At 46.7% G+C, this 23,030-nt stretch overlaps 8 protein-coding genes across 8 annotated transcripts; 3 read left to right on the forward strand and 5 right to left on the reverse strand.

Annotated features, from left to right (window-relative positions):
- Positions 1-1,133: 1,133 nt before the first annotated feature.
- Positions 1,134-2,396, reverse strand: T310_9667 (Uncharacterized protein; the record flags this gene model as incomplete). Its single annotated transcript, XM_013467871.1, has 2 exons — positions 1,134-2,152; positions 2,237-2,396. 2 exons carry the CDS (start codon positions 2,394-2,396, stop codon positions 1,134-1,136), a joined length of 1,179 nt encoding a protein of 392 aa, XP_013323325.1.
- Positions 2,397-4,378: 1,982 nt separating this feature from the next.
- T310_9668 (uncharacterized protein) lies at positions 4,379-5,431 on the reverse strand (the record flags this gene model as incomplete). The annotated part of the gene is made up of 3 exons (XM_013467872.1): positions 4,379-4,684; positions 5,003-5,067; positions 5,203-5,431. 3 exons carry the CDS (start codon positions 5,429-5,431, stop codon positions 4,379-4,381), a joined length of 600 nt encoding a protein of 199 aa, XP_013323326.1.
- A 1,805-nt stretch (positions 5,432-7,236) lies between these two features.
- T310_9669 (uncharacterized protein) lies at positions 7,237-8,415 on the forward strand (the record flags this gene model as incomplete). Its single annotated transcript, XM_013467873.1, has 4 exons — positions 7,237-7,441; positions 7,500-7,663; positions 7,737-7,971; positions 8,339-8,415. 4 exons carry the CDS (start codon positions 7,237-7,239, stop codon positions 8,413-8,415), a joined length of 681 nt encoding a protein of 226 aa, XP_013323327.1.
- A 908-nt stretch (positions 8,416-9,323) lies between these two features.
- Positions 9,324-10,570, forward strand: T310_9670 (uncharacterized protein; the record flags this gene model as incomplete). Its single annotated transcript, XM_013467874.1, has 2 exons — positions 9,324-9,426; positions 9,537-10,570. The coding sequence occupies 2 exons, from the start codon at positions 9,324-9,326 to the stop codon at positions 10,568-10,570; spliced, it is 1,137 nt and encodes a 378-aa protein (XP_013323328.1).
- Positions 10,571-10,738: 168 nt separating this feature from the next.
- On the reverse strand, positions 10,739-11,796 carry T310_9671 (uncharacterized protein; the record flags this gene model as incomplete). Its single annotated transcript, XM_013467875.1, has 4 exons — positions 10,739-11,280; positions 11,498-11,549; positions 11,624-11,675; positions 11,786-11,796. The coding sequence occupies 4 exons, from the start codon at positions 11,794-11,796 to the stop codon at positions 10,739-10,741; spliced, it is 657 nt and encodes a 218-aa protein (XP_013323329.1).
- A 1,386-nt stretch (positions 11,797-13,182) lies between these two features.
- Positions 13,183-14,688, reverse strand: T310_9672 (uncharacterized protein; the record flags this gene model as incomplete). The annotated part of the gene is made up of 3 exons (XM_013467876.1): positions 13,183-13,261; positions 13,350-13,466; positions 13,922-14,688. 3 exons carry the CDS (start codon positions 14,686-14,688, stop codon positions 13,183-13,185), a joined length of 963 nt encoding a protein of 320 aa, XP_013323330.1.
- Positions 14,689-18,810: 4,122 nt separating this feature from the next.
- On the reverse strand, positions 18,811-21,360 carry T310_9673 (CAMK protein kinase; the record flags this gene model as incomplete). The annotated part of the gene is made up of 5 exons (XM_013467877.1): positions 18,811-20,038; positions 20,090-20,475; positions 20,539-20,808; positions 20,860-21,145; positions 21,200-21,360. The coding sequence occupies 5 exons, from the start codon at positions 21,358-21,360 to the stop codon at positions 18,811-18,813; spliced, it is 2,331 nt and encodes a 776-aa protein (XP_013323331.1).
- A 1,177-nt stretch (positions 21,361-22,537) lies between these two features.
- Positions 22,538-23,030, forward strand: T310_9674 (uncharacterized protein; the record flags this gene model as incomplete). The annotated part of the gene is made up of 1 exon (XM_013467878.1): positions 22,538-23,030. A coding segment is annotated over one exon (493 nt), but the record flags the coding sequence as incomplete, so codon positions are not given.

The following is a 23,030-nucleotide window of genomic DNA, read 5'->3' on the forward strand; positions in this document are numbered from 1 at the left end:
CCCCCCCCCCCCCCTTGACTTGAGAACTGAATTTTGATATTAGCGATTTGTGTACCCACAACATTCCAGGAGGGGGAAGAGCGGCTGTGTCTCAGCTGTCACATGTAACAGTACTGTACCCTCCAGCCACACCTACCAACCTACCACTGGTGTCTGCATGTATGCCAATCAGGTCATGCACCCTATCAGTGATGATTCACCTTCCAGAAGTACTCAGCTCACTAAGTTGCAAAAAAAGGATGGTGGAAAGCTCCAGCACACTTACCTTCTTGGCAGCTTCACGTGTACTGTGATGTCAATCTCAGGCTTGGAATGTGTCATGAGATAATCCCTAGGGGCATTCCAAGCAGAGAGAATGATGCAGGCGGACTAATCTCTCCGTGTGAGGGTGTGCAGAAAGGTGTGAAAGAAAGAGAACACGGGAGAAGAGAGTGCCGTTCACAGTGTTGTACCAGAGGAAGGAAGGAAGGAAGGAAAGAGACCAAAACAATGAATCTGGAAGTGTCAGAAGAGTTGGAAGAACACGCAAGAGGCAGTCACATGAGAAACGCTGCACATGATTGTTTCGTCACACGAATGACTACACAGACGCAACCTTGACTAACTGAATAAGGAGTTTTTTTGACTTGCAAGAAGCTCCGGTGTCTTTACACAAGCTGTCTCTGAAGATGGGAACAGTTGAGCTTTTTCCTGATTCTAATCTGCGGATTCAATAATTTTCTCTATAATTATTTTGATACCGTGTCTGACTAACAATCGTCTCACAGAAAGATGTATTCGAAATAAACGCTCAAATTTGGTTCGAAAAGGAAGCTGAAAATAGCTAGTTTCACTAGTATATACACGTGCTTGTGGACGCGATTGTGGACGCGATTGGTACCTGAAGAAGACTACTTAGGGGAAGAAAAAGGCCCGGTAGACATGGAGCGTAACAAGATATGCTTAGAGAACGGATCGCGCTTTTTCCCCTTCTGTCTGGAGAGAAGAATAACAGACAGGAATCATAGACGTTGTATCTATTTATCATGACCTAGTTCGTAGTTTCTTTCCGTTGCTTTTCTTAAACCATCCAACCAGTGTATATACTTAGTCTATTAAGTTCATATATACATGCCAGGACCACCAGGAAGAACCTAAGATTCGCCGTCGTCATCGTCATCGCCATTACCATCGCCATTGCCATCGTCGGATCTCTTCACTAAGCCAAAGACCATCTTTGGTTCCGACAGCGTATCGGCGAAACAGATCCCTTCTTCCGTGGCCCCTTTCATATCCCAGCAGAGAATCTTCACGTCGAGCGGTTTCTCATTGTCGTGTTGTTTCAGGCCTGTAGCTGCTGCCCCATCTCCATTCTTCTCGGGCGGCAGCTTCTGCGTGATGGCGATGATCGTGCTGGTCCCCGCGTAGGTGGCGGTGGGATTGAATCCTTCTGTGCCCTCTTCCACACCGGTCCTGTTGGCAAAGACGAGGACGACTTTCTTTTCAGATTGCGTCATTCCCGACCGTAAGCTGCTACCGCCGTCGATATCGCCGTCATGAGCCATCCTTTTCTCGATCAGAGGCCAGAACCTCCGGATCCAGTAGTTGAAGGTATCCATATCTGGTCGATTGCGGCCTAGGGAAGCAATGGCCTCCTGTCCCTCCAGGGTCAACCACGCCGTCGAGATGATGACCAGCTGGGATTGTGAGTCGAGGACCCGGTTCGCAAACTCCCACGCGGTGAAGGGGGCTTCGAACCGGTACGGGTTGATGTCCATGCAGATGCCGAATGTGGTCGGAACCTGCTGTCTTGTAGCATTATCTTGCGACGGCCTAGGAGAGTCGAATTCGAGAGCGTGATACCCCCAGCCACCGTCACCCTCTGATGCCCACGTTTCGTCAGTGTAATATAGGAATTGCTTCCGATAATTCAGCAATATCTCCCCGTTCTCATCGACGACGAGTAGAGAATTAAAGTACTTTTCTGTCTCTGACGGCGATGGTGCTTCGTCGCCATCACCATGCCGCACTTCTGCTTTGGAAATCTCGGGATAGCCCACACAGACTTTGCATTTTAAGTATTTTGCTGTGTCTCGAGCCCATTTTGCTGTGGGTCCCGTGCCTTGAGGCTCTAGATATGGTTTGATAGCCTGCAAAGATGGGAAATTATATCCTGTTGACCGGGTTAGACGACATCAGAGAGAGGGAGAAAGAGAAAATTGCATTATTGCAGTTCATATAATAGGGGAGTCCTCACCTGTAAACGCCATCTCCGGCAACACCAAGATATCCGGCCGCAGCTCCTCAATACCCGGCCCAGGTCCATCCTCAACACTGCTCAACTCGTCATTCTTTGCCGTAGCAGTAGTAGTTGCTGCTGACCGCTTCAACTTCAACAACTCATCCGCCCGCCGCATATTCCCCTCGACATCGCCCAACCGGGGGGCGAACTGGAGCGTGGCGATCCTCATTCCTCTGCAGTGTCTGCAGTGGTATTTGTATTGGTGTTGGTGTGATACAACTAACAAGCGTGGCTGGCTAGGTCTCCTGGACCTAGAGCTCTTTGAAGGGAATGGACAAGTAATGCCGCAAAAAGGATGGCAGACGTCGTAGACGCCGAAAGAGAGACTTCTTCTCCTTCCGCTAGTTATGAGCCTCGGAGGTGATGATGATGATGATGAGAATCTGATATGCGACGGCGTGGGTCTGATAATGGATAGAATATTACAGCATGCTGCTGTGCTGGCAGCAGGCATACAAACTTATGTAACTGGATGTAGCGTTGTTTCTTTCAATATTCTTTCTTTATTCAATCATCACCCCTAGAATAAAGGGTCAACCGGCTTCTGTCTTAAAATTCCCAATTTCTGTTGGGATTGAACTTGGAAAAGGATATAATCTCATAACCAAGAGATGGATTTTCGATCTGATAGATTGATGGTTTGAGTTGTGGTTGATGGATACGGAATCGATATTGGCCATTGGCTGGACCAGATAAGATTATCATGTGATCAGTGCACCATCATCATCACTGACATCAAACATTATTTTTTGACGAGAAAATATCAATATGAAGCATCTATCTAACGTACATGTATGTACATTTTTAATTATCATGAGAGTCCTGAACTGGACCATTTCACAAGTCCATTCCATTCACTCCTCTGTATCGAAAACCTCGTTATCCAGCCCCTCATCTGTGCCCATTTCATCCCACTATTGTGTTATCCTTCATTTTTAGACAAGTCTCACCTATTTAGAGACTTTAGAGGATCAGGCATGTAACTGATAGAACATAGCCTTTTTTTTTAGTAAAAGGAAAATAGAGCCACGAGGTCAGGAGAATATCAAACCTGTCGTGTATGGGATCAACGCTCAGAGGAAGTGTGTTTTTTGACGCGGAGCTTCCCTTTAGCGATTCGCTTTCTACTCACGAATTAATGACTGATGTCAGACAGCTTTGGCATGGTGTAGTGCTCTTGGAATTCAGCATATGACGTCCCGAAAGCAGGAAATATTGTTGAAAATGAGTAAGCGGACGTGAGATTAGCCGCTTCCGCACGGCCACTCATGCTGACGTTCATGTTTACTGTTTATACCGCTTGAATGAGGGAAATGGCTGAACTTCCTGGGTTGTTGTAGTCTCCACACCTTTTCTGAGAGATTTCGAAGACATTTCTGAGTGATGACAAGATCTTGTTCTGAGTTTATTGTACTCGGGCGAGTCCGTCATTCAATATTAATGTGAAGAAACAATAGTCGGCCGGGCAGATGTCTCAGCAGTGTTTCCACTTTCGCGAGGTTTTTGACAGTTTTATTATGGTCTTCTTAAGACGAGTCACTATATCCTATCTGTCAGTATCACTCGTTCTTTTTCATGAATGAAAGTCAACAAAAGAAGGAAAATTATGCTCACTGTCTGAGATAATGTGATAGTTTCCAGGCTGCACCAGGTTATTGTCTCACTTGTAAACTGCATTCGTCTCTCAAAAGTTAAACCTGGGGGGGGGTTCATTCGCTCATTACTTTGGGGATCCTTCCTGTCACAGCTTGGGTTCCAGGCAAGCTCGTGTAGTCTGATTGGGGTATTCTCGAGAATTCCAGGCTTATCCTTCTAGCCCGACCGAGTGCTCTCCAATCCCCCTGAAGGCAGTGGATGCTCTCCGGCCCACAGTGCATTGATTGACACTTATATAACACCGCTTATCAGCTATCAGGGACTTTAGGTCGAGTACCACGGGAACGACAAGTGAAGTAATATTTCCCTTTATTGTGGCGTCCTCTTCTGACATCTTTAAAATTTTTCTTGTGTTTCCGTCAGACGGACATCATATCTCTGTATCGCGAGAAGAGGGATATAGTGTAAGCTTTTCTACACGCTGCCGAATAGTTAGTTTGATCATTCCTCGTGCAGGGCGTGTTTGATGCATTTTATATCGAATTTGATCTCGTTTTCAACCTGCGTGCTTCGTGTGCCGATGCGAGAATGGGAATCCACCACCAGGGTCTTCCAGATCGTGTCCGTAGGAGAATCCTCGCGAGGTCCTGCGGAAGGGTAGTTGTCCCCGTTGTTAGTCTTAAAAGGGGTATATGTAGAAGTACACATTGTGGCAGGAGGAAACCCCACGTCCAAGGCCAGGATTATTCGGTATTCTTCTCTGCCGAAAGGGGCTCGTTGATCTGTAACCTGTCCCAAATGGGAATTCTGTTTATCGTAATTCACGCCTCCAGTTATCCCGGCGTCCCACAAATGAGAGGGTTATAATGGATCCTTATTTCAGTCATTGCTGAAAGTCGAATCAAAAGCTCAAGCTCCACGCGTTCTGCCGCATGGACTTTCCATAATCTCTCCAATGTCAAGTCACAGTGAACACGGTATCATGAAACTCTAGTCCCAGCCACATATTTCTCTTTCTTGCTTTTATATTTTCCTGGAAATAATATGGCAATCATCAAAACTTCTTGGTAAGCTGTGAAACAAATGTCAATGTTCATCCCCCTTTTCGAACATAGTATGACTTACCTGTTCGGCGAAGAAAACTCTCCTATGTTCCTTTAAATCCTTGATCCTATATTGTTCTTCGAGTTCTTATAGCGATAGTCATGCATTCCCGGACCTTTGCTTGAGCCATCAGTTTTCATGTTATAGGCCGTCGTTTAGACGTTTCCTTTCTATACTTCGAACTTCTTCCAGCAAACTTATGGGGACATTTTGAAGCTTACTCAGTTTGAGAGCTTTATCATGGCGAAGGCCGTGTGACATAGAAGAAAAGACTCCTACATCACTTCGCTCCATACCAGCGAAGAGGACGGCGTCGGCAACAACATCTCCATCATGCGCTTCACGATCCCTGCCAGTAATTGACTCATTTATCTCTTGAAAGTGTAGGTCAAGTTGGTTGACTTTTAGAGCAACGCATCCTAGCATTCGCTGACTGCTGGCACCTGGCATCTTCAGCGTTAATGCCTGCAGACAGATCAGCCTAGCTGCGTTGACAGTCACTTCCTCAGGAGTTAACTGCCACTGGCTGACTGGAAAGAGGTGAACTTGGAGATCAAGCGCTGGCGCTCGAGATGGTTGAGCTTTGCGTAGAAGACGTGTGCATGGATCCCGCACGGTCGCAATGCAGCAGCTATGAAGAACTGCTGGATGGGCATGGTGCACCAAATAATACCTTTCTCGTTGAAATTGCACACTTCGTTCACCGCGTTGGGGAAGGAGATGACGAAGCTTCGGTGCCCTTTATCCATTCTGGCAATGGGCCCGACTCGTGGAGTCTCCTTCGGAGGGTGTCTGTCATAATGAAGATCACTATCACCGAATGGCGGTTTATGCGCGTTGGAATTGTGATTGTCTGTTGATTGTGGAGGGCTGCAGCTTCTTTTAGCGACCATTTACTGAGCGAAAATCCTGCGGCATCCCCGAGCCTGGCCTTGACAGCAAGTGAATAAATACTATACTGCAGTCATTATGCGTCCCACATCGTTCTGGTGGCGGGCCTGCTCTTCAGATAGATGGTAGATAGTTGGGCTTCGCGGAGTCCTGTGGTAACACCAGTCGTTCTTCCGGGAAGATTCGAGTAAGGACATCGTGGGAGTCTAGAACCATACTCCGGAGCAACGTTCGCATTTTGAGTGTAAAAGCTTGGCTTTTCCGTCTCAGGGATCAGTGGAGGCATCCACAATCGAGATATATGAAGCATGGCTTATGCGTAGGAGAAAGAAGTATATTCGTCGAAGGTGGACGCAACTGATAATATAATCCAAAAATACATCCCAGCAAGTAAGTGCTCAAGAAATGGGAAGAAAGCAAAGTATAGACAGTATCATACCTGGTTGGTGCTTTGAGTAAGTAGGAGAAAGGAAAAAGAGGGAAGAAGCCGGGACAAACAGGATATATATTCCCCGGAGCTGGCTGGCCAGTCTGTGATTCACCAGGAAGTTTCGTTCACTGTGCAGACAAAGAAGTCGAATTTACTTCGTAAATTTTGCAAACGCAGTCACTGCTCTGCTGCTATAGGTTGACTCTTCACTTGTGCCTTGTCTATAGGTATATGTATTCTTGATTGCGCTCCACCATTCTGGTTAATCTTCTACCTACCTAACTTGTTGAGTTACTAGGTCTGTGAGCTGGCGCAGAAACATTGTATTGCATTGGTAATATGATCTCACTTTCTGAGACCTCAGGAACTTGGAACTCTGCCCATGTCCTTCCTTTCATCTTCTATGCCACGTGTGCAAATACTCTTGACTCCCCATTGCTGCTGTTCTATGTTTGTTGGGGGTGTAGGGAAGGAAAAGGACTAAGCGAGATCGCCTGTTTCGTCTTTCTTCGTCTCCCCAACCACCTCTTCCTTGTGTCAAAAAGATCCTAGTACTCGAAACTAGCGAATCCTTTCACAACCAGAAAGCGATCTCCATCTGCCAGATATCGCCAGGAATTTCATGTACGGTTTGAGATTGCAATTATTACACAAGACCAGTATCTTACTGTATCTAGAATACATTACAGGAATGACCTGATCCGGAAACTTAGATCCCGGTTCTATGTAACGTCTGGGGCACGGGCTCCCCGGACAGACGTTTTATTTCGAGAACTTGGGGAATTCTAAAGTCAGGGGTATAATAATTAGTTTGCACTGAAGCCAATAATCCAAAGAAAGGGGGAAAAAAGAAAATAAAAGAAAAAGAAATCCCCAGACACAGAAACTGTCCGGGGAAAGCAGGACGATGGCAGATACAGTGCAATTCTCCAATATGACGACGGCCTTCCCCCATCCTTACTATCCTTTGGGCGTAGAGCTTCCTGGATACCTGGCTAATGAGAGCTCTGTTCTATCACTTGTTGGTCGCTTCGCTGTTTGCTGGGTGACTGTCCTCGGCATTGCCTTTCTTATCATAAACCGTGTTCGACCTTCAGCCAGCAGATCAGATCGTCTTGCCTTCCTGTGGTTTTGCCTGAGTAGGTCTTTTATGTCAAGCCATTCACCATGCCAAGCAACTGAATACCAAAAATACAGCTGCATCGATCCATCTCTTCTTCGAGGCCTACTTCGTGCTCAATCATGCACATGTTGCAGGCGCTCGTGATCTTTTCGGCCAGCTATGGAAAGAATACTCCCTCGCCGACTCGCGCTGCTTGACCTCCGATACGTTTCTCGTGTGCATGGAATTTGTAACAGCGGTAGGTCAAATATTTTACTTTATACAGCTGAGTCATCCATCGGGCTAAACCTGCCTGTCTCTTACGACAACAGTTCTGCTGGGGCCCTCTTGGATTGCTCGTAGCGTACTGCATTGCCGTTCAGCATCCCGTGCGACATGCCTTGCAGATTATCATCTCTCTCGGCCAGATTTACGGAGATGTTCTTTACTACGCCACGAGCATGTTTGATCTGTACAACAATGGTGTACACTTTTGTCGGCCGGAGAGGTACTACTTTTGGTTCTATTACTTCTTTATGAATTTTATCTGGATTGTTATTCCTTCGTGTAAGTCTTTGTGTTCTGCAAATTGTCTCATGGTCGTTGCTGATGTGCGTCTGCGTCTAGATTACTTGGTGCAAAGTGTTACAGAAATCGCCAATGCTTTTCGGAAGGTAGACGAGTCAAGAGCGGCGCGGAAGTCGTAATGATTGTCTTTAAATAATGGATATATTCTCATACCATGTTTTGTCGACGACAGGACATTGTGAATGCTTCAAGAATAGACAGGGAGAGGAAAAGTAAATGTCAAGAGGCCAATTTTGTGATCTAATTTTGTAAAAGGGATACCTTTGGATTTCGAAATATTGCCGAACTATCACCTCAATCTTATATCCCAGTTATAATATTAATATTAATACATATTCCTCACTAGTAATACCAACCAACTCCACTAGTTTATCTAATTACAGTACAACTACATACATGCAACAACAACTACTACTGACCTAACTACTGGACCATATAGAATGGTGGTATATTCCAAAGGATCTTATTCAGTTTTCAACACTTTTCGAAGATAAATTGCGGCTTCTTTTCCCAAACAAGCAGAAATGATCTGTTCAAGTTTACGTGGAGACCTAGTATAGATAAGCCTGCGCAGCCACCAGTTACACATTTCGCATCTTCTATATTTTATTGTCATGGCTGCCTCTTCTTCTATCATAGAAAATAAAAAAAGGTCCTGATTGACAATACAGAATTCGGTGTTTATTGGTATTGTCGTAACCAGGCCAATGATTGAGTGTTTTGATTCACGTGCAAATAAAGACCGGGCTGCCTAGAAGAAAGTCGACGTCGATGATCTCCTCTGGTCCATTCCTTCCTTCTTCAGCCTCAGTGTTATTTGCATCGAGTTTTTGCAGACAGAATTCTGTCTTTCAAAAAAGCCGTTCTGCTTGCCCGAGCTGCCTTATAACTGTGCTCTTTCCAGCTGCTGTGTGCTCCACCGCTCCTGCCCCTTTTCTCTCTCCTGCTGGGTCCAGCACCCTAGTTCTATCCTGCTTTCTACTTCTGCGCTTGTGGTTTCCACTGCTAGATCTTTATTAGAAAATCCTAGTTCTGATTTTGTCTACCTTTTCGTTGCTCTCCGCTCTTGCAATTGAACCATGGATTCAACTGGACGTTCCTTTAACCTTGCAAGGCAACGGCCTGCAAAAAAGCGTCGGAGTGGGCCTTGGCAATGACAAGTAAATTATTCAATGACCAGAAATTTATTAAAAAATTTGACTTGTTAGATGCGATGAGCCACTTGGTCAAATATCATTAAATTTCCTTTGCGAGTACCAGACTGTCCTATCCTTCATCTTGAAGAGCAACACAACCAGAAACGCGAGACAATTTGGTTTGAAACTATCGAGATGACGGAATGGTTCAGCGATGAAGATCTTTTCTGCGGTGCGTGTGGAACAAAATTCTGGCTAGATAAGTCGTATGATATCTGGTATCGATTCTATCGAGTCGGTATGTTTGACGATTCCTAACTTCCCAATCAATATCTTTCCACGAACACGTTAGAATAACAATTGCATGTTCTAATTTATCCACTTAAGTCATTGTCGACCATGCCAAAGATGACGCTGACCGTGAAGTCTTCACCCTCTCTGGAATCGGTGCACTCTCCGAGGGAATAAAACGAGATCGACTGTACGCACCAAGAGAAGAGAACGAGATCGTTAAAGCCGCACACGATGCAGGGTACCTTGGTGCCATAGCATCCAATGTTTGCACAATCTATCCTGCAAGATACTGGAGCTCCCAGAACTGTCAAAATTATCCTCACGGCTACCCATTTCATGCGAAGTGCTGGATACTGGTTGAGCGCTGTCTAGGCCTAGGCTATATTGCTCAGCACCAACTCGAGCATCTAATCATTGCGATCCGGAAATATTGGTATAAAAACAACTATGACCTGGACAAATATATGCCCCTCAGAGACTATACCTGCCCATGGGTCCCTTTTGTGTGTTATCGTCTAGTGGAAGCGCTAGATGTCACTTGGCCATACCAAGTCAACCCAGTTGATATCCCGGAAGTGAAATGGCTGATAAAACAAAGTACTCGAACACAGAGCACACCAGTGAAAACAGCAAAAAATCCTCAGACCTGTGACAGAGAAAATTATCTCTCACTACTGCCATTAGAACTCCGCTCACTGGTCCTAGAATTTCTTGAAGACATCGATGTCAAAAGCTGCGTTTCCGCATTAGGGTGGTCCATTCCTGAATCCCACTGGCGTCGACGATTAGGAGGCCTTATCTTTGAGTTCATGGAAGTTCAATGCGATGTTTATATCAATTGGGAGTTTGCATACTTTGAGACACAACAACTGCTCAGAAAGATCCTGGGTCTCGAAAACCGTCAACGTATTTGGAAGGCTCTGGGCTCAGTGAGAGGAATTTTTCAGAATCTCGAAAAGGAAGAAAGCTCAACCCGTTTATCTGTCTTCATTAATGAGACATACCCTATCTATACAGGTCCTATTGATCCTGGTCTGAAGTATTTCAACAAACATGTGGGCTGTGCGAAGCCGTTTCCACACACGAGATTTCTCAGAGGGGATCCGCCAACTAATGAGCGTTGTGAGTGTGAAAAGCCTTTGAGCTGAAATCTGATGTGAATTAGGATTTTCATTTGTTATTGATTTTTCTCGAGGACTCGCTAATGAAAAATGTCGTTCCGCTTGTGTAGTCGCCTGCATGAAAATTAGAGACTGTCTGCAAACAGGATCAGTTTTTTGCTGGGGAAGAACCTTTATCAGCAGTTACTGACCATACTACTTGGAAAGCTTCTTAAAGAAATCGCTAATATCCTTTGCCTCAGGAGTATCGGCATCAATCCAAGCCAAATCTTGTGGAGCGCTACAAGAAGTCCTTCCAGACCTCGTTCGCACCCTGGACTTGGCCTCCCAAAAGGCGGCTCTTGTACCGTAACACACCATGCACCAAAGGGAAGTGTATCCCATTGGCGCCATGATGTATTCAGAACAGTAATCCTCAACTTGTTTGACGGCTAATTCCCGGTCTGCAGGCGTGATCTCGGCACGTTTGAACTCCACATACAGAACGTCCCGTACTGTGTTGCGAGTGTCGTCCCAGGTAAACACCTTACAGTCGACTCTGCGTCTGCTCTCATCCGACGGATTCTGTTCCTGCACAAGGTAAAATTGCCTAGTAGCTGGGAACTCGCGGTGCAGAATTGCCATCCAGAACTGCGCAGTCTTGGTTTCCAACCCGCTCCGGTCCGCGGCGATGTTGTAGAGATACCTCTCCACGGGGAGAGTGATAAGCGACGTTTCGAAAGAGGTTTGAAGAATGTCTATTGATGAATTTGTTAGGAGAGTTGTATGGGTAGAGTGGGTGGAGAGACTGAGAGGAGAGACTGAGGAGAGAGATTGAGGAGTGTGAGAAGAAGAAAAGACTGAGAAGAAAACAAAGAAGCTTCAATCTGGAAGGTGAATAAATAGCACTCCATCCATATGTTTCTTTGTTGACATTTCACTGTCAACCAATGTTGTTTGTCGTGACAAACACACCCGTTATCTGACCTGGGCCTACTACACGTTGTTTGTTTACGGAAGAAGGCATCTGTCAAAGGGAAGATACATGCACAGCTATTATTAGATATTATCTCTTCTTGCAATCCCAAATCTCGTATTTACACATCTTGACCTTTTTTTCTTGAGGATAATTAATAGCCCTGAACGCCATTCGCTGGAAAGTTGATAAGTGCTTATTTTATAATTAGGTCAGTGAACCTGTAAATCCCAGCTTGAATCACTTTACTGTCAAACTCCTTCCATTCAAGACAAAGGCTTACTTACATCACAAACATCATTTATTAGCTAGAATGAATCTAGGAAGAGCCATCTATGGCTGTGGCAGATCAGGTGGTTTTGAGAAACCGTCATTCGACTATTATTCAAGGTCAAATAACCGTTTTATTATAACATATGTTAGAATTACAATAAAATGGTTATATAACAGTTATTTTCTATATAGTTAGAACAGCTATTCTACAGTTAGTAATTAAGTATTGTCATATTTTGTTTTTTAAAAAAAGGAAATGTTACTTAAAAGGAAACATTAATTTTAGAAGAAATTATCCATTTTTTTATAAATGGTTTTTTCCTCAGAATATTACCTTATATAAATGTAGCTCCCTACAATAACCTCAAAATTTAGTAGTTTAGATAGATAGTCCAGTGGTTAGATAGAAATTGAAGCCTCGTTCTCCTTTTGTAGCAACTTAAATGCCGTATCTATATGTCTTAGCTATGGAAATGGAAGATGCTTGACCGAGATCGATCGAGAGAGCTCCAACCTATGTTGTGCAGTATGTACAGTACATGGATGGATGATCCTTACACATGCCGTCCTAAATGTAATCTTATAATGTAGCTTAGTAGGTAGATTATGATTGATTATGATTGTAGCTCAAGTCATACCATAGGCAGAGAGAGAGAGAGAGAGAGAAAGATGAAGCCTTTACCTACGTAGTAAAAGAGTTGTTAATAAAATACTAAGTTGTTGATTACTTTCTTTTTTACCTAATGGTTAATTTCTTTCTTAGCAACAGTCTGATATGAAGAACTTTTTAAAATAACGTTTTTAAAAAAATGCTAAATGACCGTCGATCGATCGACTGTTTCTAAAACCTTCTTTGATACCTATGGCACGGGTATATTGGATTGGGAAAGTCTAAGTAACCGAAATGCACTGCACCAAAAAAAATATACACTTCCTGGAGGGGAGTGGCCTGCCTACCCATAATTAGGCCCCAATGGCCCCCCTCTCCCTATTGATCGATCGTCGTGGTGATATACCTAGGTATACAAATTCTTGTGGAAATTCCATACAGTGAGATAGGGGTGAGGGACAAACTACCTACCTAAACTGGAAGGCATACCTTAATTCACAGGTATCTAGGTACCTATGTACAGTACAATACCTAGGGCAATTACATAATGCAGAATTAATATTCGCAAGAAAAGAAGGGCGTCGTCGACTCAGTCAGTCAGTCAATCCAGGACTGAAATAATATTCCAAATACAGTGCTTATTAGTTAATTTTAATTAATTGATTGATTAATTTAATTGCTGATAGGTACCTATACTATACTTATTGCTATTTTCGGTAATTACCTGCAGGTTAGGTTCCAGTTCCGGCCGGACGGACGGACGGACGGATGGACGAACCGTGGGTTCGGGTCGGGATAATTTCATTGAATCATGAATGATTGACTCCCGGACGGACATAGAGACGGCCCGTCATTGTTATTATCATAGTCATCGTTAATCCTATAATAATAATTAATAATAGATTAGATTTGGCAGTAATGTAATAGTATCTATTACCTAGGTAAGTAGATTACATATTAGTACATACAGTACACACATATAGATTGACTGATCAGGAAAGGAAAGGAAATTCTTTCCATTGCTGCTGTCTGTCTGTCTGTCTGTGGAAAAGAAATATCCCTTTCTCAAGATCTGTTTCTTCAGTCTGTTTGTTTGTTTGTTTGAAATGTATCTGCTGCAAGATCAAAAAGAGTTAACAATGAAATGAAATACACAGGAAGATGTCAACAATACATAGTACATGGCACAAGTACAGGTACAGTACAGGTACAGGACTCAGACAAGATAAAAAAAGGAAACAAAGGAATGTATGTGATGTATGTGTATGTCGATGGTATCAATCAGCCAGACGATTAATATTAATACACAAGGAAAAATTCACCAGTTTGAAATCAAAATTGCTTGTACAAGGTTCAGGACACCGCCGTGGAAAAAAAAAACCGGGTATATCTAAACACAGCCAGCCAGCCAGCCCCAACCGCCAGACCGTCCGTTGTTCAAAACTCCACAAGAATGCAGAAACACAGTATAAGGCAAATAAAGAAAAGAAAAGAAAGAAAGAAAGAAAGAAAGAAAAGATCAAACGACTGACGTGGCTACCGCCAACATTCGTCTAAGCGCCCCCGGACCGTTCGGCCGCCACGGCGCAGGCCAATATTGCCTTCGCCCACGAGCGCGCGCCATCGTCTCCCGACACTGTCGTTGTCCTTGCCAATCCGGCGCGCGCACTCCTCCCAATCGCGCTTCGACAGCTTCAGCTTCTCTAGCACAATCTCCACCAGCTTCTGGTCATCCTCGGCCGTCCACTCGGATGACTCGTCCTCTTCGGGCGTCTCGATGGACGGAAGGACCGGCTGGTCAGGTTGTTCGTCTGGTTGCGGGGTGATTTGACGGGACTTTTGTCTTGCGACGGATTCTTCCAGCGACTCAAAGTCTGCAATGGCCAGGCCCAGCGGCAGGTCGGATGGCGCGCGCTTCTGCCGCTTCGGGGTTGAGAATCGATCGCGCTGTTCTTTCGCGGGCATGTCTACGTCGCCATCGTCGGCTTCATAGGTCTGACGGGTCCTCTTGTTGACGCCGCGCGGAGGTGGTGATGGTTTGGGCTGCGGCTTGACGACCCTCTGCGATCGACGTGGGGTCGGCGCAGACTGGATGTGGAGGGGACTCTGGAGGCGGTCGGACCGTGGTCGCCGTGGGGAGGAGACAGGCGAGACGCAGAGGAGCGACTGCAGGGCGCGACAGGTGCCCAGCAGACCGTCACCGGACGGGGGTGGTGTAGGCGAGAATGCGCGAGCGCTAGCGAAATGCGACCGGGTCAGGTATTTGCGGCCCTCGCAGGGGACCGCCGACGGCAAGAACATGGCCATGATGGAGTTGGAAGAGCGATTGAGGATGTATTGGTGGTGAAGCGACCGCCAGCAGCAGCGCAGCGGCGACGGCTGGAGTGGCTGGTCGGATGCGCCGGAGAGCGTCTCGACGGGCAGCGACGGGATGGCGGTGCGAAGAATCGGTCAATGGGTTCAGCGAGAAGACGCGCTTCGATCGGGATGGGTTCTGAGCGATGCGACGGTGATGTTGGAGGACAGGCGAATGGGAGGGCGATGGGAGAGTCGCGGCGATGGGAGAAAAGTGAGGACGGCAGCCGGCGGGGGGCGGGCGGCGATCGGTAGAAATGGCAGATGACTCTGGCTGCCCCGGGTGGGCCTGCCGGAAACGGCGCAGCCTAGACAGTCGGCGCCGTTTGACAGTCGGCCGCGATAGAGCACCAGAGGAACCACTTGCAGAGACGCCCTCCATAACGGTGCTGACGGCTGCCCGATCGGGGCAAGCAGGTGTCGCAGCGTCCACCCGGCGACACCAAGGAGAGCGGAGTCGTGCTCGGGAAATTATTGATAGTCGGTCCTGTCGCAAGCAAGGCGCCGCAGGGCTGCTTTGACGAGCCCACGAGGGAGAGTAGTTGACAGTAAGATACTCTCTACTGGCATATTGCTCATAGATACGTGTACTATACCACTACTACACTATTCTTCTCCAGCGTCAGAGTACACTGCGCTGTCTCGACTGCTTGCAGCGCATCTGAATCTCCTCGGCTGGTTGCACGGTCTGTGCACCATCTGATGTCGGCGCCCGTTGCGCAGTCATTATTCTGTCGTCTACTATCCCAAAAGAGAAGAGCGCAACTGGGGGATTTCCAGAGGGGGTCTCTGCCAGTCTGCAAGGAGGCTGCGATATTACGCCATAATCTCTCCGATCGCCTGGGGCAACGGCTGGCCAGCACCTGCTCCTGCCTGCGACCTGCAAGACATCAATCAATTCTCCTACTGCCGCAAATCTTCCTATCGCAGACGCCACCGCCGTGCTGCTGTTCGTGCGCTGATAACTCGACTCAATTCGACCACTCCATCATCATCTCGTATTCCCTGGCAATACTCCTCGTAGGCACTGCGAAGCCGAACGCGGGAAGCGCGTCACGGTCGCGCGTGAGACGCGACGCGCTCGCGCAACAGAACAGACGTGTCGGCCAATCAGGGCGCTTCATTTCCAGTATCTAATATAACCCTTTACGGATAACTAATTAACTGGGCGTCCTCCAGTCTGCTCGTCTGGGAAAGGCGAACAGACGATCGCAAGACAATCAGGCTCGTCAGTTGCCCTGGGTACCTGCGCAAGAGGCTATTGTCGGTGCACGTGGTGATCGGAATGTAGATGCACGGCGACTACGGACAGGGATGACTCCTTGCGCCCGAGTCCCCGCAGACAGTGACGGCAGACAGCAGCCCTCGAGCTCCTACCAAGGGCGATCTGACATCATGGGAGCGTCAGACTACTACTGTACAAACCATCTACACAATCGCATCTTCAGCAGAGATGCCAGTGTGTCGAGTACTATAGTACGAACTACATCTGTGTACAGTACATTACGTAGGCCAGGTATCTAATGCGACAGAATCCATCCACACGTATATTGAATAGCTGCGAGTGGCTGGTAATACTGTACCTACCTACCTAGGTAGGCAGTCCATCCCTTGGACAGGGTCTACTCTACCAGACAAACCTCGGTACATGTCCTCTGTACGGAGTACACAGTTTCAGTATAGTCAGTTCTCCTACGCTGAGGGAGCCCTTTCTCAGATCGTCTCCTTGGCACAGTCGGCTCTGATCTGATCTGAAGGTCGTGTTCGTTTGTTTAAGCTGTCTGGACAACCGATGGATCCATGGATCCGTGCAGGGTGGATTTACAGGGTTCAGTCGGTTCGGCACGGGCCTTCCATCTACCAAACCTCTCCTAGGTAGTTTTTTAGTTATCTTAATTAATTTCACTGTTTCACTCGACTGACGCAATCAGTCCATCACCTGACTCCAAGGGTCCAGTTGTTGATTGACCGTCGAGATGGCCAATTGAGTGCTGTCAGCCCCGCACCCCTCCCTTGTCCCTCCCTTCCTCCCTGCCAGTCTGCTTGCTGTGTATAGTATACTGGTGTACTACCAGCCTGGTCGAGGAATGTAGACTATCTCTGCGAGTGAGAAGAATATAGATTGATGCGCTGATACTGGTTGATAGCTGATAGCTGATAGCGACTGAGTGACAGCTGCATATGTATGCCCACTGTATGTGTATGTCGGTCTCTGCGCATACCAGGTGGTGGCTGCAGTGCTGCTGCTGGTGGCTGAGGCCAAACTCTCCGACTCCGAGCATGTGCTGCCCAGCCACATGTGGCAGGTGCTTGCCTGCCACCTCCAAGCATTTGGTACCTGAGGCATCTACATGAAATCTGCCTACCTCACTGTATCGACCTGGTCTCTTTCCTAGAAAGATACTGGTAAATTGCACCACTGTACCGTCTTACTGGCAGCATGCGACCTAGCTCCCTTGTCAGCTACCACTACGATTCTACCTATACCCATATGTACTAGAAAGCACCTATGTCGATGTCCCGTACTGTACCAAGAACCCAGACCAAACCCAAACACAAACAAACAAACTCCATCCTGTCTCATCCCTATCTTAACGCAATCGCAATGGCCATCTCATCTGAGATCACCCACTGGATTCCCTGGAACATGCATGATGCAATAATGCAAGGGGCACACAACACCATACCAGAAATGGCATTGGGTTTTCCCAATGGAAACACAGCACTAACCCGAGTTAGTACTGGCTTCATGCATGCTGCATGCAAGCTGCAAGCTGCCGAGATCGATAGTTCAACGGTTTTTGCTTGCTAGGATCGATTAGCTACCTATATACCCAGGTATCTAATGGAGAGCGTTAGGCAGACAAACGACATCTAGGTAGGTACTCCGTACTGTACTGAAACAAGGGATGTAATCTTCCGAGTGGCTGGCTGGCTGGCCAGGCAGGAAGGGATTGACCAATCATAGGTAGGGACAAACAACACGGTCGTCCATCTCCTACATCTAGGATAGTGTAGAGATTCTTTATTCGATTCACATGGGGAGTAAATATGTTCTCTCTCTTGCCCAGGTGCTCAGAGAAGGGTACTTACATGGACTGTCTGTATCTATACAAGTATGCGCTGTTATACAATCTAAAATATACTGTACAGTGTATGCAGAGCGCTGTAGATAATAGATAGATAAGCTATCAACACAAAACTTCTTATCGACAGCAGTGCGTGAGCATGGCATGAGCATGAGCATGAGTTGGACAGGCGATTATGCGCACGGGCTGTCTGCACACAGTGCATATTTTCCGGAGGCTGGCCAGACCAGCAGGAAGCAAGCAAACAAGTAGCCCTACCTACCTATGTAGGTATCTATGGTAATCAATTCCCCGAATGGCTCAATCAAGGAGACTAACGCGAGTCAAGGATGCTTGCAAGAGGGAGGCCTCCTGCGATGCGATGCGATGCAAGGCGAGATAATGCAAGGCGAGATCCTTGCTTTGTTGCCCTGGCCTACTTACTTGCTTTTTGCTTGCTTACTTGCCTATCTCCTAGGTACACAGCACGAGACATACACAGTACAACAGATGCGACAGCGCTCACTTCGAGGTCTAACTTAGGAGGATTAGACGAGTAATCAATCGATCAATCAATCAATCAATTAATTAATAAACGTAAACAATTGAGTATTAAGAATTTTTAGTCAATTAGAGAGAAAAAGAGAAAAAGAAGGAAGAGGAAAGAAAGATCGTGAAGGAATAAACAGGAAAAAAGGTGGTTGGCCAGCTTTCTTTTCTCTCACTCACAATCTCTCTCTTTATTTTTTGTCACAGGTAGCTATTTGCTTTCGCTGGTGGGAGATCGAGAGTCGAGAGAGGGCTGGATTCTCTAGATAGATGCAAGAATGAGGTGGATATGGAATTTATTTTATATTGATTGATACAGAAAACGAACGCATGACAGCTAGCTGGCGAGGACCCATGGATTGTCTACATACCTAAGTATGCAAGTACATAGTTGACTTCCTAGTTTCTCTATAACTTCCATGCTCGTCACATTATTCTTTCTACACATTACCCTTCTTCACTTCCCTGCAAGCCGAGTCCCGTACTTGATCTGGTAAATCTTTCCTGAGAGGGGATTCTCTACCTCTTCGTAGACTTCGCCATCATCTTCTTCCCCTTCCTCTTCTTTTTTCTCCTCCGCTTCCTCTCCCTCCACGGCATAGACCTCCTCAATTGGTCGTTTCCGCACTAGGACAGCGAGATACGAGTTATCGTTGTTCTTATCATTACGGTTGCCACTCTGATCAGCCTGCTGTCCTTGCTTCGTTATATTCCCTGCATTGGTTGCAGTCTCCTTGATCATTGTTCTTGTTTCACGATGTTGTTTGTAAACCGTCTTCTGAGGACGTTGCCGACGAATCGCGACTTGTTTGCCCTTTCTGTCTCCGTACCCGGTCCAGGTCCAGGCTAGTGGGCTGAAAGGGAGGCGTGGACGAGGACGAGGACGGCTTCGTGGAGATTGATGACGTGCCGGCCTCGGGACTCTGCAGTTGTCTAGATATGTAGTATTGCCACTTTGGCAGTTTTTCGCATCTTGCCACTTTTCAGGGTCTCTGTTCTGGTTAATTATGCAGACTTCGTCTTCCTGTGCATAGACCCTCTCATCTTCCTGCATACAGGACCGAGCTTCCCTCGGAAAGTCGGGATCTGACAATGTCGGAGATGCAAGTCTCTGACAAGTCGGTTCGCCCGTCGAGGATCTTGCACTCCCGTCCGTCGAGGAAGTCTCTAAAGAGGGACTTCTTTTAAGGTGTGCGGAGTCGAAATGAATGGCTTGCCTGTCTGGAGACAGTAGATGCAAACTCGAATCAGATCGGGTGACTTGATTCAACTTCACAGCAGGCTGCGCCGTGAAAATCTCTTCAATCAGAACGACGACTGGCTCCTGCACAGCCCGCGGCTTCCAATCGCAAATGGCTCGTCGGTAAACGGCGTCAAATTCCGCCTTGTGCGTAGGGTTGGTGAACCATGCATGCTGCAAAGCGGTCTTCGCATCCATGCGTTGCGTCTCGTCGAGGACCAGCAGCCGATAGACAAAGTCCTTCGGACGATGTCCCACCTTCTCCCAATCCGGATCTGCGCGGAGAATGTCGAGATCGCCCTGTCGAGCTTGACTTTCGGAAAAAGAATATGACTCTGCCTTTCGAAACGGGGGAGCACCGATGAGGATGACGACTGTCACGCAGCCAAGGGACCACATGTCGACTGATTTTGTGTATCCCTGACGGACGGTAGAAGTGATTTCCCTATGAAAACAATTGGCCATGACGAAGAAAGAAAGAAAGTGCATGACTTACGGAGCCGTGTACTCCAACGTCCCAAGTACACTCGACATCCGCTCCAACTTAGACTCAACCACTCGAGCGCAGCCAAAGTCTGTGAGGACGACCCGGCATCCATCAGCAAGTGATGTCATGAGTATGTTGTCCGGCTTCAGGTCACGGTGGACAATATTCCGGACGTGGAGGTAGTCCAGTGCCATAAGAACCTGTCGCACGATAACGGCCGCTTCGACGTCACGGAGCCTGCCGCCTTTGTACTCGACGAATGAGAAGAGATCGCCTCCAGTGATGAGGTCTTGAAAGATATACCTGCTTGTGTCAGTAACCTCGCGAATTGAGGGAAACGTGACTGACAGTGTATTCTCGGTTTTGATAACTCTCTCTAAGCCGATGATGTTGGGCTGTTACTCCATTGTCGATCAATTATTAGTATTGATGATGCAAATGAGGATACTCGACCATACATGGCTTAGTCTTTTGAGGATCTCAACCTCTCGATCATAAGGCATGCATTTCTTCTTGACGGATTTACAAGGATTCCGAGGCGGAGGCGACGGCAACTCGGAAAGTGGTGAGCGAGGGAAGTCGATGACTGTCCTCCTCGTAAGAGCTCGGATATCCACGATTTTACAAGCCAGCTGCTGTCCGCTATTGACGTCGACGGCCATGTGCACTTGTCCATACGCCCCTGCTCCTAGTTTGCGATCGGTGATGGTGTACTGCGATTCGAAGGCCTATATATGACATTCATCAGCGGAAACGGGATATATCGTACAGGAACCAACCTTCATCTCTTGTCTTTGCAGAGCGCTAAACGGGTCCGTCGTCTGCCCGCTGCGACAGCGGAACTGGATATAAGAGCCCGGAGACAACCGCAGAATATCGCCGTCGCTTAGCAACACACCTCCATTACCTCTGGCAATCTTCGCTCCGTTCCAGAAGGTGCCGTTTCTGGACAAATCCTGAGCGTACACCAGAGGAGCCACTTCCTGCGGGTTGTCGTGGTCGTAGATGATCGTATAGATCCGCACGTGCCTATTGGAAACGACCGGATCGTCGACCACGTACTGACTGATAACGTCGGTGTCAGCCATTCAGTTAGTTATTATGCAGTGAGGATCATACCACTTTCTCTGATCACGACCGATATAGACCTCTTCACGATAGTGGATATGGAAAGGGTTGGTCACGGCCTCGCTGTCGGGATCCCACTGGAACAAGGTCCCGACATAACAATCGTTGGATCCTAACAGTGGAGAAGGGGAGCGATAATGTTGGGATGCCATTGTTTTTGTATACTAGATGCATCGATTTCTTCAAATCAAAGAGGAACAGACCTCAATGTAGAGGCACAATGTAGAGGGATGAACAAGCAAGTCACGATCATGCCATGCTGGTGAGCTGTGTGCGATATCGTGTCAATTAACTTTGAATCCCTGAGGATATCTTATCCGAATGCTCTCATGACAGACAGTGTGATGGATACGTAATGCAATTGATATCTGAGGCTGAGAGTAACGATGGGGAGGCGATGGACTGGTCGTCCTGGGCGGGGTGGGATCCGGAGTTCGTCCTCAAAAAGGATCTTTCTCGTGACTTCTGCCGAGCAGGGAAGAATGCGGACTGCCGAACAGAGCTGCCTCTTCTCATTAGACATTGAGTCACGCTATATATTTTGATCGGAGATATACAGATAAATGATGAATGCTTTAGATTAGCGTTCATCCCATACGTAATTGTTTATCATTCTCGCAATATACGAGGGTCCAAACTAGGGACAATTTTTCGTGCCTATCTAAAACAGTTAAAAAAACTGTAGTCAGAGGATATGGTTAATGTACTCGAGCAAATAAAATGATGTGAGGAAGAGCAGGTCGACTGGACATCTATATTGCTAGGTAAGGAGCTGCAAGCTATTTGGTTTCGTAACTTCATACTGGAAACCATGGTTAAACTTTTCACTAAAGAAACTATCTTTAACATAAGCTTATTAATATTAGCTCATATTTAGGGACTTGAAATGTCTGATCAAATTAAATTTGGCTTATTATTACATCACCCCCAGGTTCGAAATTTACTAAGGCGGTAGCTAAACTATTTTTTTAAGAGAAAAAATATTTGAATAAGGAGGTTTTCATAGAATTATATATTTCTGGAGCTCGAAATTAATATTATAAGATAAAATCTATACTCTTCTGATTTCCAGACCGTGTTCTGTTTTCTTCTAGGTGTTTGCGGCGATAAGATAGTCTATGCGGGGATTTAGCGTATGCAAAATTTGGTGCAGTTTTGGCACCCCAAAACCTCAAAAAATTGCAACTTTTGTATCGGAAGCCCTCCAAACCACCAAAATACTGATTTTTCTCACCAAATCCCATCGATTTTTTACTGAATTTGTCATATCTGAGGTTTTTCTGACTTTCTAATTAGGAAATTATAGCCTATATTCAAACCGATATCGAGATGTCTGCGAATCGCGCTCCTGCCGCCATACCCTACGACCTTCGCAAGAAGCACATTCCTCGCATCCCATCCCCAGCCCCGAACCAGGATCCCGCTGGCAATTATACTCCGATGGCCGCTGCAAGGAAGATAAGAAAAATGAGGCAAAAGAAGGCGTCTGAAGCGTCTAGAGCGTCTGGAGCAAGGAGTTCTGCTGAGAGACCTCAGGCAAAGGCGCCGGCGAGCCAAAAACGCTCATTGCCAGCACCTTCCAACGCGTCAAAACGTGTCAGATTCGAGATATCCAATGAAGCCGTTACTGAGTCGGTCCCTGAAGCTGTTGGTGACGCGTCTGACGATGCCCCGGTCGATACTCCTGCCAATGCTCCTGACGAAGTATCCGATTTGCAGGAATCCGTTGATAATGAGTCCCCTCGTGAGCCTCCTGCTGAGGACGAGGAAGAGGAAGCTGCCAGAGCGCTTTATACCACCAAAGAACGCTTAAGAAGCTCGT

This window comes from Rasamsonia emersonii (genome assembly GCF_000968595.1).
Source record: "Rasamsonia emersonii CBS 393.64 chromosome Unknown ctg1118621762195, whole genome shotgun sequence".
Classification (NCBI taxonomy): Eukaryota; Fungi; Ascomycota; class Eurotiomycetes; order Eurotiales; family Trichocomaceae; genus Rasamsonia; species Rasamsonia emersonii.